Here is a 13,840-nt window from a genome sequence, read left to right as displayed (position 1 = left end):
AGGACAGATTGGGGTGGGGGGGGATGGGAGTCAGGGGAGCAGGGACCCCCGAGGGGCGCTTCCCATCCCCACCGGGGAAACAATTAGTCCAGCAAGGTGCATTTATTCAAAGTTACCAGCTGGCTGCGCCCCTCTCTCATTCTTCAAAGAAACGAGTTAGGGAGCCCTGTTGTGTGCCCTGGTTGGAGCTGCTGTACAGGGGGAAACTGAAGCTCAGAGAGGTGTTTTTTTTTTTTTGTCACTTGGTCACATGGTGAACAAGAGGTAGAGGTGGGGTTCGAACCCCGTCCACCTGGCTACAACACCCTGATGGTGTTTTAGAGATGGACACAAGGTCGAGAAGGGACTGGGGGACACAACTCCAGGCAAGACCTGTGAAGAGGGTCCCTGGTGGCAGGGGTCCATGGGTCACCTCCCCAAGTCAGCTATCCTCATCGGGGTCTCAGAAAGGAAAAGGGGGCTCCATGCCTGCTCAGCTCCAAGCAAGGGCTCGCCAGAGTCCCTGTGTCCTCCAAGTGGGGTAGTTGTCATCCCACCGGCTCCCACAGTGTCTAAGGGAGCAGATCGGCGCGGGTGTCTCGTGCACAGCGTGCAAAAGGGGGGCTGAGGGATGCCGGTAGAAGCCCCCTTGCCTGGGGACAGTGCCCAGAGCTAGGCGCATCTGGAGAAGGGGTGGTGGCCTGGCGCGCCGGGAGGAGGCGCCCGGGCTTGGGGTCCATGCTGGGAGGCTCCTGAGGTCGGTTGCCATGGGGACGACATGGCTCATCTCTATGGCGACAGCTGGGTGGTGCGGGCCGTGACAAGGACAGCGGGGGTGGGGGGCACAGGTGATCCGTACCTCAGACGCCGGAGTTTGGTCTCCATGGTAACGGCGGTGGGGGTCCAAGTCTGCTGGGGGCGGAGCTTGGAGAGCGGCAGGGGAGTGGGTGGCCACAGTGGGAGTGGGGAACAGGACGTTGGGTCACTCTGGGGGCAGGTGGGGGGAGGGCGGTCTCCAGGGCTCGGTCAGGGTAGGGTCGGCGGGAGGGGGGCTGTAGGGTCTCCAGGGCCGGCGGGTGGGATGCAGAGGTGTGGTATCCATGGTTACGGCCGCTGGAGGGGGCTCCTTCCGCATCGCTGTGCTGGTCCAGTGACAGGTGGAAGCTGAGCTCGTTGCCCTGGTGACGTAGGGCAGCGGCCGGCTGGTCTCCATGGCGACAGGGACGCCCGGACCTGTCGGGCCTTCAGCTCCAGCCAGGTTGGTCTCTTTGGTGACAGCGGGGATGGGGGCGCCAGCCTCCAGGTGGGGGGCAGCTGTGCGCTGCCCGCAGGGACACACCTGGGGGGGGGCCGCGGCCGGTGGCCCAGGAGGCAGCGGGGGTTGTCCGTCTGTCTGCGCAGGACTGCCGAGGGCTCCCCGGACACCGGAGGGTGTGGGGCTGCTCTCCACGTGCCATGGTGCCCCGGAAACTCCTAGGGGCTCGCGAGGGAGGGAGCCAATCTGACCAGGGGAGAGAGCAAGCAGGCGCCATCTCCGCCTCCAGGTGGCCGCGGGGGAACCCCGAGGTTTCTGCTTCTCTCCGGGGTCCAGGTGACCCAGGCGGGAGGGAGCCCCGACTCCAGGTGATCCCGGGGGTCCAGCCTCCAGGCCACCGTGGGGGCGGCCCCTTGTGTTTCCAGGTAAGCTGGGGGACCGCGGGGTTTCCTCTGTTGGTCTCCAGGAGTCCTCAGAGTGCGCGGCCGCCTGGAAAGAAGTCGGGGGCGGAGGGGAACCCAATCTCCTGGAAAGGGGGGTGCCATCACTCTCCAGCGACCTCAGGGCAGTGGCCAGTCTCCAGGAATTTCAGGGGGCGGGGTTATTCTCCAGGGGGCTCAGGGGCGTGGCTAGATGCCCTGGGAACTCGGGGGCATGGTCAGTGTCCAGAGCCCTCGGAGGCGTGGCCAGTCTCGGGGAATCTCAGAGGTGTGGTCGGCGTCCAGGGACCCGCGGCCGGGCGCGGGCCATCCGGGGCCGCGGCGCGTCTCCCGGCTCCTCCCGCCGCCCCGCCCGGCCTGGGCCTAGACGCGCAGTGGGGTCCAGGCGGCGGGGTCGCGCGCGCCCCCGGCCCAGCCCCCGCCGCCCGCCCAGCCCCAGCCCCAGCCTCCGGGCGCGGGGTCGGGGGCTCCCGGCGCACGATAGCAGTAGACGCCGAAGAGGCGGCGAGCGGCGTCGGGGAAGCCCAGACTGCGCACCCCCGGCCGGCGGCCCCCGCAGCGCGCGCGCGGGTTCACAATGGGGTAGCGCGCGCTCCCATCGGCCAGCCAGCCCGCTGCGCAGCGGTCCAGCAGCTGCAGCTTCCACGCGGCGAACAGCTGCCCCACCTTGGCCACCGCCGCGCCGCGCGCCGCACACGCGCGCGCCGCCTCCGCGAAGGGCACGGGCCGCAGCGGCTTCAGGAAGAACACGCGCCCTGCAGGGTGCCGGGTGGCGGTCAGGGCCGCGTCCGCGCCCCGGCCTCGGGGCTCAGGTTCCTTCACGCGCACGCGTGCGCTCACCCCAGCAACCCAGGAACCCTCCACCCCCTCTGCAACCCGGGACCCCGGCCAGGGATTCAGGATCCCCCCACCCCATCCTGCAATGCAAGGGCACGTGGCGTTTAACGGCTGGGTGTGGCGGGCCTGGGGTGGGGGTCTCCGGGTGGGGACGGCTGGAGGCGGGGCCTGGTGCTCCAGGATCGGGGCGCCTACGCACCGGGCAAGTTGGAAGTGAAGCAGAAGGCGTCGTAGCGTTCCCCCGCGTTGTGGCGGTAGCCGTAGTTGCGCACGCCTGCGTGGGGGCTGCCGCTGGCCCCGGGGCTCCCAGCCCCGCCCAGGCCGCCACACGGCTCCCGGGGCCGGCTCACCGGGTACTGCACGGAGCCGTCGCGGAGCCAGCCCGCGTTGCACCAGTCCAGGCCCTCGCGCCAGGCAGCGTGCAGCTGCTCGGCCGACGCCAGGATGCCGTCCTGCTCGGCGCACGCGCGCTGCGCCTCGGCGAAGGTCAGCTGGTAGCGGCCCCCTCGGGGATGGTAGGGGAAGACCACGCCTGGAGGGCGGCACGGGAGTCAGGCCAGGCACCCCTGACTCAACCCCGCCATCTAACGGTTGGGGAAACCGAGGCACACAGAGAAACGCGTGGACCCCCTCCCCCACGCCCGCCATCAGATCTGGCCCCTTCGATTCCATCACTCATGCCCCTCCCCAGCTGTAGCTCCCCGTGGCTCCCCTTCGCCTTAAGTTGGGATTCTCCTAAACCTCCCTTCTACGTAGTTAATCACGTCACCCCTTTCCTGCCGCTGCAGACCTTTGCTCATGTGGTTCCCGCCATCTTTTTCCATCTGTTGAACTCCTATTCCGCCTTCAAAACCCAGTTTTCACAGCCCTCTTCCATTCAGTGCTCCATGCTTTCCTCTGTGTTCCTTCAGGACTGGATCCTTACGTCCGGTCCAGACCTGACCTCACGGAGCTGGGAATGTCTGTATCCAATGCTGACTCCCCCAGATGGGAGGCCCTGGCTGATGTCCAGCACCCCCTGGGGCAGTACCAATTGGTTTCCCTTCCACCTTCCGTTCTTAAGACTAGGGAACTCAACCCTCATCAGATTCACAGTCCACTCAGCTCAGAGAGCTCACTGTCTGTGCTTTCCCAGACGCAGGAAAAGAAGCAATTAGGGCCAGAGCTGGAGGGACCAGGATTAGAATCCCGGCTGTGGCATGCATTAGCATGCGCTCTGGACAGGGCGCTTTCCTCTCTCAACCGGTTCCCCATCTGCTGGCCAGCAGCATCTCTCCACCGGTTGGGGAAAAATTAAGTGGAGAATCCAGAGAGCCCTTCAGCCAAGCACGCGGCACACAGAAAACATCTAATAAAGGAAAGCTGCTGCAGTTGTTGTTTGCTATGTTACGATGTTCACTAAAGGAGAACCCTGGACTCTCTCCTGGGATCCTCTAAAGCAGATTGAGGAAGGCAAACCAAGTGGGAGGGAATTTTCCCATAGAAACCCCTGCTCCTCAGCTCCAGGGTCATCCAATCAGTGCAGCCCATCTCCCAGCCACAGTGATTGGCCCAGGGATGAGCACATGACTCAAGCTGGACCAATGAGAGATGGCCCTGGGACTCTTGCGGGAGTTTCCAGGAAGTAGGTTGCAAAATCCAGAGGTGGACATCTGGCCAATGTCTTTGGGTCCATAGTGGGAGGGAAAACCAGTCAGGGCAGCAGGGCTGAGAGGTGACTGGAGTGCCTGGATCTCACTGTGCCTGACGCCCACCTTCCCCAGCTTTTCTCAACCTCAGGTTAGGAGCCCTTGCCATGGCCGGCTGCTCACCTTCCAGGTCCAGCTTGACCATGCCCGCATCGTCCTCCAGCTCGTTGGTGACCTCACACTCATAGCGCCCATAGTCCTGCAGTGTGACGTTGCGCAGGACCAGGGAGGCATCCCCGGGCCCGTCGCCCTGCAGCTCGGCCCGCCCGCGGTAGCTGCCGAAGGCCCGGTGCTGGGGGCCCAGGGCCACGAAGACATCGGCAAAGGCCAGCGGGTCCACCACCTTGGTCCACTTGAGCCGCACGCCGTCGTGCCCCGGACTGGTGGCCTCGTAGTGGTAGCGGCAGGGCAGGACGATGGTGCCGCCGCGGTGGCTGACTACCTGCCCCGGCGCCGTCTGCACCACCACCGAGCCGGACTCGCCCTCTGCGGCCACGGGGCAGCGGTCAGGGGCGGGGAGGAGGCGGACGAGGACGGGGTGGTGCTCAGGACTCAGAGGGGGTAGAGGAGGGGTTGGGGGACCCCCGGAGGGACCGTGGCCGTCACTGAGGCGCCCACCCCTCACCCACCCCCGCTCCCAGGGCCCCACCCCCCACCCCACCCCGGCCCCCGGGGTTCCCCGCAGGGGCTCCTGAGGGCCAAGTACCCCCCACCGCGCCCCTCGGTGGGGGGCCGCCTCACCGAGCACGTGCACGACCTTCTTCCGGCCGCGCTGCGCCCCCGCGGAGGCCGCCAGCAGCAGGACCGCCCAGGCCGCCGCCCAGAGCGCGCTGGCAGCCGGGGGCGCCCGAGCACACACCTGGGGGGCACCGGGGTTGGGCTCAGGGCGGGCCCTCCTTGGCCCAGCCCTCCAGCCTCCACCCGCAAGGACTGGCCCCCTGGCCTGGTTCTCCGCGGCGGGGACCCCTCCCACGTCCAACACCCCCACACCAGCCAGGATCCCGGCCGGCTTCCCGGAGGAGGAGGCTGGCACAGCCCCGGCACCCTCGCTCCTGTCCCGGGATCCTGTCTGACCACCGGACCCTCCGCCCCTTCCCTTTCGGGCCTGGGGTGAGGGTGGGGGATGGGGCGGGGAGGATGGGGGAGGGAGTGGGGAGGAGCTGGCTCAGCGGCCCGGCGGCGGCGGCAAGGTTATCCGCACGCCAGGAGACTGCAGCAAACGGGGACGGGAGGGGGAGACAGAGGCAGAGGGAGGGGGCGGGAACACTGAGAGAGATGGGAGAGCAGATGGGGGCGGAGAGGGGCACCGGGAGAAAGATGGAAAAAGAGCGGGGAGTTAGGGAGAGACGGGGAGAAAGCAGGAGCCGCGGAGAGAACAGGGAGAGCGCAAGATACACGCACAGCGAAGGGGACAGAGAGAAAGTCGGACGGACACACAGGCGCAGACCGAGAGGGACAGGTTCCCGCAGACGGGAGACCAGCCCGGCTCCCCGCCCAGCCCGGTGCCCGCGCCCCACTCACCATCTTGCCCGCGCGCCCCGCACACCCGGGGAAGGACTGGGCCGTCCCTGCGGGCGGGCAGCGCAATCCCGGCGTCTGCCTGCAAGGGGAGGAGGGAGGCGGGCGAGGGGGAGGCGTTAAAGGGGACGCGGTGGCTCAGGCTCCGCGGAGGGGGCACCTGGGGAGCCGGCGGGGAGGAGGGCAGCGCCGGTGGGGAGGAGGGTAGCCGGTCCCCACCGCCTCTAGCTGATCCGGGCTGGGTTTACCTTTCCTTACAGTGGAGGAGTCTGCCAGAATCAGGAGTTACTACCTTGGATGGGCTGCAGCAGAGGGGGACTGAGGGCCTGGGGGCTGCGGAACCTGGAAAGGAGCTTGGCCTGGGTGGCAGTCCTGTTCGTCCTTCTGCTCATTCGGTGACCATGGCTGGGTCCTCAGCGTTGGGAACCAAAAGCACTCACTCTACAGCATGGGGGGACAGGGTGACACATGTGTCACACCATCAGCCAAGGAGGGCTGGCGTGAGAGGGCTCATCTGACTGTACCACCCCCCCCCCCCCCCAGCCTGCTATGGGGCCTTGAAGATGTTTGCCCTCTCTGAGCCTGTCTCTGGGAAGTGCACTGCTGATTCTCTGGTGGGGTCCAATAACAGAGACATACATCAGATGCCTAATAATTGTTAGTAAACGCAGTAACAGTAGGGCGCAGGCAGCTTTGGCTGGGGTACCTCAGTGAGCCCCTGGCCCTCTCTGGGCCTGAGTCATCCCCAAATCTGGCCCCTCACCGAAGTTTGAAACTCAAAGCAGTACACAGCGAACCCTTCCCCAAACCCCACTGCTGCCTCCCCAGCCTCAGTTTCCCCCAAAAGACCCCAAGCCAACCAGACAGCACAGGCAGGGTCACAGGCTGTGGATTTGGATGAGCTTTGCCTCGATCCCCAGATCAGCCACATCTGGCTGGCATGACCCTGGACCGGGACCTTTACCGCTTGCTGCCTCTGTTTCCCCAAATGGAACATGGGGTGAGAATCAGCATGCAGCCTGTGAGACTGGGCCTGGAATACAGCAGATGCTTAATAACGGCACGACACTCTTAGTTATTATATTTTATTGAGAGAACTGGGACTGCTGGCTCTTCTTAGGCAAAGGAACAAATTCATCCTCCAAGCAGGCCTCTCAATTTCCCCATCGGGGTGACGGAGCGGCATGCTGGCCGTAGGCACTACTGCTGTCCCAGGCCCTCCGGCTCCTGCCGTCCAGGCTGGCAGAGTGGGCCTCCCGGGGCCCCTGTGCCTGGACACTGGCCCCCGGGTCTCTCATCCCACCTGCCAGGACCAAAGGCCCCCAGAGATGGCCCTCCTGCGCCCTGGGGCAGGGCCAGCAGGGCTGTGGCTGGAGTCCTGGCAGCCGCAGGCTGTCACTGCCGCTTCTTGTCGGGGGCCAGGGTTCCAGGGGGCGGCGGGTGCAGGAAGAAGGCGGGCTGGCGCAGGCAGCGGTAGGCCAGTAGGTGAGGCCCCAGCGCATACAGCAGGTTGCACCCAAAGAAGCAGGCCCAGGCGTCGTCAGGCACGCGGTAGGTGAAGGGCGTGCGGGGGTGCAGGGAAGCACCCATGTGCGAGAACTGCGCCTGGTGGGCGGGCACAGGGGGAGGGTGGCATTGGGTCCACGGAGAGGATCCCGCCCCAGCGTCCCACCCCTGGCGCCCCCCATTGTGGGTGTGGCAGACCTAGTCCACCTTCTCTCCCCAGGCAAGGAGGTGCCACCACCCACCCACATGCCCTTGGCTCCCATCCTGCCGCTTCTGGTCCCTACCGCCCTGGCCCAGGTTTGCTTCCCCAGCTCAGACTGGGCCCTCCCCTGCTCATGCACCTCCCATGGCTCCCTGCTGCCCTCAGCCCAACTCCCCAAGCCTGGAGTTCAAAGCCCTCAGCATCTGGCTGCCTCTGTCTTCACCCACATGACGTCCCTGCCCTCCGTGTGCCTTTCTTGATGTCATTCCTGTTCCTGGGATGCTCTCCCCTGCCCAGAAAACTCATACCCCATACTTCAAAGCCCAGCTCCTCTACCCCCGCCCCCTTTAGGGCACCTTCCTGCTCGGTTCCTGATCCCCATGGGCTGGGGGTGTCTGTGTCTGGTCGCTCAGACTTGGGACCATTGGGCCTGAGGTGGCAGATTCTCAGGGGCCCTGAGAGGGCACAAAGGCAAACAAAGCACCCGCCGGCCCCTGCCTCACCTGGCCGATGGCTCCAGCAAACACCAGGGCCCAGTCCGGCAGCCAGGAGCAGCCGGGCACAACGAGGGCGTATGCAGCCAGGCCAAAGAAAGGCAGCATGTAAAATGTGTACACCAGCATCTGGGGGCAGCCAGGGTGATAAGCTGCCCCAGGGGGTCTCCTAGGACGGCCTCCTCCACCCCACAAAGGCCCCAGGGAGGGCCTGGCCAGCCTTAGACCCCCTGCAGGTTGGGGGCTCTCTGCAAACCCAGCAGCTCCCCCTGCTCCTGTGGAAGGGCTCCCCTCTCTCCCCTGGGGCACTCCCCCCCCCCCCCCCCACATTCAGTTCACATTCAGTTCACATTCAGTCTGGCTGGAGCTGAAACCCCACCACCAAGTCCTGAAACAGCACATGCCCTCAGCCTGGCCAATCAAAAAACACTCCAGTCCACTGGCCATGATGATTGGCTGCGGGACAGGCATGGGACTCAAGGTGGTCCAATCAGAGCCTGCCTGATATTGTCATTAAGCTGTAAGGAAATGAGAGCTCCTCTGGGATGGAGGGTGGAAGTCTGGAGCTGCCAGAGGCCCTCTCTGTCACCCACAAAGGTGTGAGCCTAGGCAAAGAGGGCAGAGCCCAGAGACAGAACTCTCCCTGAGCTCCTGGATCCAGCCATACCTGAAGACCACCTCTGTGCTTTTTGTTTTTTTTAAACTACAACTGTGAATTCCATCTGTGCTTCCGCCACTTTAACACGTGCTTCCGACACCCGCCTCCATGGGCAGGACCATGGCCTCTCAGCCCACCCTGCCCTCTCACCTGCACCTTTGGGTAGGCCACGGGGTCCCGCAGGTATGGCTCATACTGGTAGATGTAGACAAAGCAAGCATCCGTGGGGCAGTCAAGCACCACCTGAGGTACAAAGAGGTGCTGACAACCCACCTGTACCCTCCCTTCTCCAGGGAGTCTCCCCACCCTCTTAGGGGCCCCACACCCTCTGCTCTGGCTTCCTTCATCTGGGCTGGCCTCCCTCTGCCTGGGGATCCATAGGTGAGGAGAGCTGGGGAGACTGCAGGGCATGAGCTTCATGGTGGGACACTTGGGTCCGATGTGAAGAACTTCCCTCTTTGCACTGGCTAAAGGCAGAGGTGTGGGCACCCGGGTGGCCGGGGGAGGACCCCGGGTGGAGGGAGGCGGTAGGGGCAGGCCGGGACAGACTCACCAGGCCACGGAAGAGAGTGAAGAGCCCAGCGAGAATGAGGTATAAGACCAGGGCCAGGTCAGCCGGCCGCTGTAGGAGCCCTTTTTTTTGTTCCTCCTGCACCTGCCCCAGGGAACACAGAGATGAGTAAGCAGCCGAATGTCCAACAGCCCTTGAAAAATCTTCTGGTCAAGGCAATATCCTTCCAGAACAGGGGACCCTGAGACATGGTGGGCATAAGATGTCTGGGTGAGGGGAGAGGGAGACTCGAATGCTGGGGCAAGGCTGCTGGGTACCTGGGGGTGCCGAGGCACTCACCATGGTGGGGGGGCAGCAGGTTGGAGCCCGGGACTGGTTGAAAACCCTCATGCTGGCCCAACACAGGACCAGCATATAAGGGATGATGAGAACAAAAGCAGGCCTGATCTCCGAGCTGTATTTGCCTGCCATGGTGAGACACGGGTGTCAGTCAGGGGGAGTCTCGCAGGCCTGGCCAGACCAGAACCCCCAGCTGCATGTCTTGATTCACAAATGCCATCCCTGCCTATGCTCTAACACCCTCCATAGCTCCCCAGTGCCCATAAGATATGTACATGCCCCTCAGTCTCAGCTTTTAGTGGCTGTGTGGCCTGCCTCAGTTTACCTTTGAGCTATAGTTCCTTCTGGATAGGCTGCAGCTGTCCTTCATCTCACCTGGGTGATCCCACCACTGAGACTTGGCTCATGCCACCCCACATCCTGGGCTGCCCTCCTTCCCCTCTCCTCATTCCCAGAACTATCTGTCTATAAATCTTTCCCTGTACCCCAGGATCCACCCTACAAATACCTACTTGTGTCAACAGCTTCGGAGCCAACCCCTTGGGGTCAGGGGCCAGCAGTCTGGGAAGGAAGGGGATTTGAGCGTCCCGCCCCCCAGGAAGAAATGGGGAATCAAGAGGTGGGGGTGGGGGTTGGGCAGGCTGAGGCTGGGAAGGGAGAAGCGTGGGGAGGGGAAGGGCCTCTGTGGACATTGCGGAGAGGAGGATAAAATGGAGGGGGGGGGCTTCCAGCCCAGGGAGGGGGGTTCCCCTGGCTGGGTCCATACCAAGGATGTTTCCTGGGAAGAAGACCAGGACACTCATGATGAAGGAGCCCAGCCAGTAGAGTCCGAGGTTCCGGTACCTCTTCCTGGGCAGGGGATCGAGGTGACCAGCAGGCACCCCTACCCCCCAAATCTCAGCCCCAGCCAGGGTCCAGGGGCCACTCTGGGGTCCCCAGCCCTGGGTCCTTCCCAGCTTGGCCCAGGACAGGTAGGATAAGAGGGAGTTGAATGGGGATAATACAGCCCACCCTGGACCACATTTGCTGGAACCTTCCAGAGAAGGGGCCTCCTGGGTTGTCCCCCCGGTCCCACCTTGGTCCCAGACCCCACCGCGAGGAATCGGTCACCCTCTGCCCCCACCTTTTGTGGATGGCGCCGGCCATGGCCAGATAGAGGAGGTAGTGCACGGTGCCGTCCCAGTAGCAGATGAAGATCCCATGGGCTGTGCGCAGGTAGGGCTCGCCCTGTGGGCAGGTGTGGGGCTCAGAGGGGTGCTGGGGTCAGGGGCATCCGCCCCCAGCCCCACCTACCTCCTTGGTGTAGAACTCCATGAGGCCCGCCACGTAGCCATCCTCCTGGAGGGAGAGGAGGAGGTCCACCACCGAAGTGAAGGCAAAGACGGAGAACACTGCGGGGTCGGAGGCTGCTGGTCAGGGGCCCAGAATCCAGGCCAGGACCCCATCCTCTGCCACCGGCCACATGACCATGGCCCTGCCCCGTTCCATGGAGAAGCCACAGCCTGGCCTGGCCCCCAGAGGGAGGGAGCAGGCCCATGTCTGACCCCAAGAGGTCCTGGGGTGACCTGGAGGCCGAGTCTTTTAGGGGCTCCTGGTCTGATGGCAGATGCACAGTCCTTGCTTTCAGGAGCCCCGAGTCCAAAGGAGGAGGCCTTTCAAGGTTCCTTAATCTCATAGGGAAGACCCTTTAAAGCTCCCCCAGGTTGCGGCAGAGGCTACTCAATGGCACAATCTCATGTAAGCGGCTCTTGGACGTTCTCCAGTCTGATGGGAGAAGCCGTTCAAGGGCTGCCCAGTCTGATGGAGGAAGCCCTTCCATGGCCTCCAGCCCCAGGGTGGAAGCCCCTGCCCGCACAGTCCCTCTTTCCTTGGACCTTCCCTTTGACTCACCAGCATAGAGTGGGTCATAGGATATCTCGCCATGCGACAAGCTGTGGATGGCCACAAGGAGTAGTGCCAGGATCAGGATGCTCGCCAACACCACCCCCAAGGGGCTGTGGAGAGGGAACATGCATCAGGGAGTCCTGGCCCAGTGCCGAGTGGGGACGAGGCCGGCCTCCAGAAGGTTCCCAGTGAAGCATCGTCCGTCTGTCCAACAATGCTGTTCACCGAAAATGCTCTTCTCCATCTCCAGGTTCTTGCCACGCATCTCCCCCTCCTGGAAACCGCTTCCAGGAGCCTCTTTTCCACTTGGCAAACTCCTACACATACTTGACAGCCCATCTACATTGCCCCTCCTCTAAGTATCCCTCCCTGACTCCCCAGGAAGAAGCAGCGGCCAGCTTGGGTCAGGTACACAGGTGGCTACCCTCTGCTGACTATGGGTCTGCCCTTGATTGAATTTGCTCAGTCAGTCATTCCCCAGTTCACCGAGCCTGCCGGACAGTCTCCAGTGCTTGAGCCTGTGGACCTCACTCTCTGAGACTCCTGACTCCTCCCGGGGAAAGTCCAGGTTCCCCCATCGACTACACCCCCACCCCGACTTGATAAGGCAGGCCTCCCAGGTGCGTGGAGAGCACCAAAGAAGGCGAGTTGCTGGGTGGCCCCAACACAGCTGGGCAAACTGAGGCCCAGAGAGGGTGGGAGACCTGCACTTTCCCACTCTCTCCAGGACCCTGTCTTCTCATAAGGTCCCTCGGCCCCCCCAAATCCCCATCCCGGCAGTCTTCCCAAACACCCACAATCGTAGTAATCAGAGGAGACTGTCTCAGGCTCTGTGCTCTCAATTCCTAATCCTCACCCTTAACCGTGGGGCAGATCAAGGATTATCTCCATTACAGGGAAGAGGAGACTGAGGTTCCCAATGGCCACCTGGCTCACACAGAAGCCAAGGGTGTGGAGAGGGTTGAGAAAGGAATGGACAATGTGTGTGTGGGGGGGTGTTGGCGACCCAGGGCCAAGGTTCTTCCTGCTGCAGGGCTCAGGTTGGGCTGGGTTTGGGAGTGTGAGGAGCTTGGGGGCACCTGGTGCGGAGGTCCCACAGGGCAGGGACGGGGAAAATGCTTGGACCTGGAGATTGGGGTCCCACGGCAGGTCCCAGCATGTAGAGGGAACTGAAGCAAGAGGCAGGGGTAGGGCTCGCCGGAAGAAAGTCCCAGGCCCGAGCTGGACCGTCAGAGGGGGCGGTGGAGGGCTGGCTGAAGGTGGCCAGCGCCCGCCCGAGGGGTGAAACCTGACGACAGCTGGACCCCTTGCGAATTTGGAGCTTGTGCCCCGCGCATCCCTAGGGAAGGCCCTGGAGAGCATCCCCTAAATCCTGCCCCTTGAGGGGCTCCGCTCCTCAGGGTCCCATCCCGCCAGGCCCCAAACAACCCGGGAGCCCTCGGACTTCAGTGGGTTTTGGGGGGCCCTTCCAGCCCAGCCTCCGCTCCCACCCCGGGCCGGCGGGGCTCAGGCCCGCCGCCCCCTGCACGCACTGCGAGAGCACCGAGACGTGGTTGAGCGCGTAGGACACCGGGATGGCGCCGAGCGACAGCGCGGCGATCCTGGGGGCCAGAGGCGACAGCTCCATGGCCGCAGCGCGCGGACCCGGCTGGCCTCCCGGAAGCGCGGCTCCACGGGGGGCGGGGTCACTGGGGCCCGCACGCCCCGCCCCGCGCAAAGGTCGCCCCCCGCCCTCCCACGCCCACCCCCCCCGGGGCCCCACCCCCAACGGCGATCCCGCGTCTTGTCCTCCCGCGTGCACCCTGCTGCGCACTGGGCCTCCGTTTCCTCTACGCGGCGGGCGCTTCGGCCCCGGGGTTCCGCATCTGAGTTGAGAGGAGTTCGTGGTGCGCGTAGGCGCCTGCGCCCGCGGCCCGGCGCGGCCCCTTTGCCTTCATACCCGTGTCCCGTAGCGGGGAGCTTTGGCTGGACCGCAGCATCTCCACGCAGGTGCTCCCGCCCCATCTTGGCTTGGGGGCCCCCAAACGACCCGTGACTCTGCGCTCAGTGTTTACTCCTTGGCCCGTTTCCTGGGGTGTCTGGGGTCAGAAGCGGGCCTAGCCCTGCAGGGGAGGGGCTACCTCCTAGTCACAGAGGAGACTCAGCGCTAAATGGGGGGGACAAGGATGGCGGGGCGCCTGGGGCCTGGGTCGGGTCTCCATGGGTGGAACCTCCAGCTGCCCCGCACCCTGCGCCACCCTCACGCAGGGACACCCTGGGCCAAGGTCGCCAGAGTCCCACGCTACCCTGTCCCTGAAACAGCGCCTGCAGGCAGGAGATGGGGTGGCCCCGGGGGGGGGGGGCCCTGCCAGCTACTTCCACAGGCTTGCTCCTCCTTTTCTTCAGAGGTCACGGGAGGGGCCCACTGCCGGCCTTCCAGCCTGCGCCCTGGGGGTGGGCTCTCCAGGTCACAGATGCTGGAGGTCACCGATGAACATGTGACCTGCTCACCTGGGGGCCACCACAACTAGGCGGCAAGCAGGTGGGGGC

The 13,840-nt window shown here is 64.3% G+C and overlaps 2 protein-coding genes and 1 long non-coding RNA gene across 3 annotated transcripts; 1 reads left to right on the top strand and 2 right to left on the bottom strand.

The window, feature by feature from the left end:
• Nucleotides 1-2,037: 2,037 nt before the first annotated feature.
• HAPLN4 (hyaluronan and proteoglycan link protein 4) lies at nt 2,038-5,052 on the bottom strand (the record flags this gene model as incomplete). Its single annotated transcript, XM_077119424.1, has 4 exons — nt 2,038-2,429; nt 2,711-3,043; nt 4,323-4,685; nt 4,941-5,052. Coding segments are annotated over 4 exons (1,200 nt in total), but the record flags the coding sequence as incomplete, so codon positions are not given.
• A 387-nt stretch (nt 5,053-5,439) lies between these two features.
• LOC143650805 (uncharacterized) lies at nt 5,440-12,521 on the top strand. Its single transcript, XR_013159675.1, has 3 exons — nt 5,440-5,701; nt 5,978-10,642; nt 10,734-12,521. It is a non-coding gene; the product is annotated as an uncharacterized LOC143650805 (long non-coding RNA).
• TM6SF2 (transmembrane 6 superfamily member 2) lies at nt 6,767-12,956 on the bottom strand. Its single transcript, XM_077122065.1, has 10 exons — nt 12,844-12,956; nt 11,318-11,421; nt 10,721-10,818; nt 10,551-10,654; nt 10,194-10,276; nt 9,428-9,552; nt 9,131-9,232; nt 8,728-8,820; nt 7,929-8,048; nt 6,767-7,322 (listed from the first exon to the last, which is right to left on the bottom strand). Exons 1-10 carry the CDS (start codon nt 12,936-12,938, stop codon nt 7,113-7,115), a joined length of 1,134 nt encoding a protein of 377 aa, XP_076978180.1. The 5' UTR covers nt 12,939-12,956; the 3' UTR covers nt 6,767-7,112.
• Between the last annotated feature and the right edge of the window lie 884 nt (nt 12,957-13,840).

The sequence above is a fragment of the Tamandua tetradactyla genome, chromosome 11 (assembly GCF_023851605.1).
Source record: "Tamandua tetradactyla isolate mTamTet1 chromosome 11, mTamTet1.pri, whole genome shotgun sequence".
Taxonomy (NCBI): Eukaryota; Metazoa; Chordata; class Mammalia; order Pilosa; family Myrmecophagidae; genus Tamandua; species Tamandua tetradactyla.
This window is presented reverse-complemented; position numbering and strand designations above follow the sequence as displayed.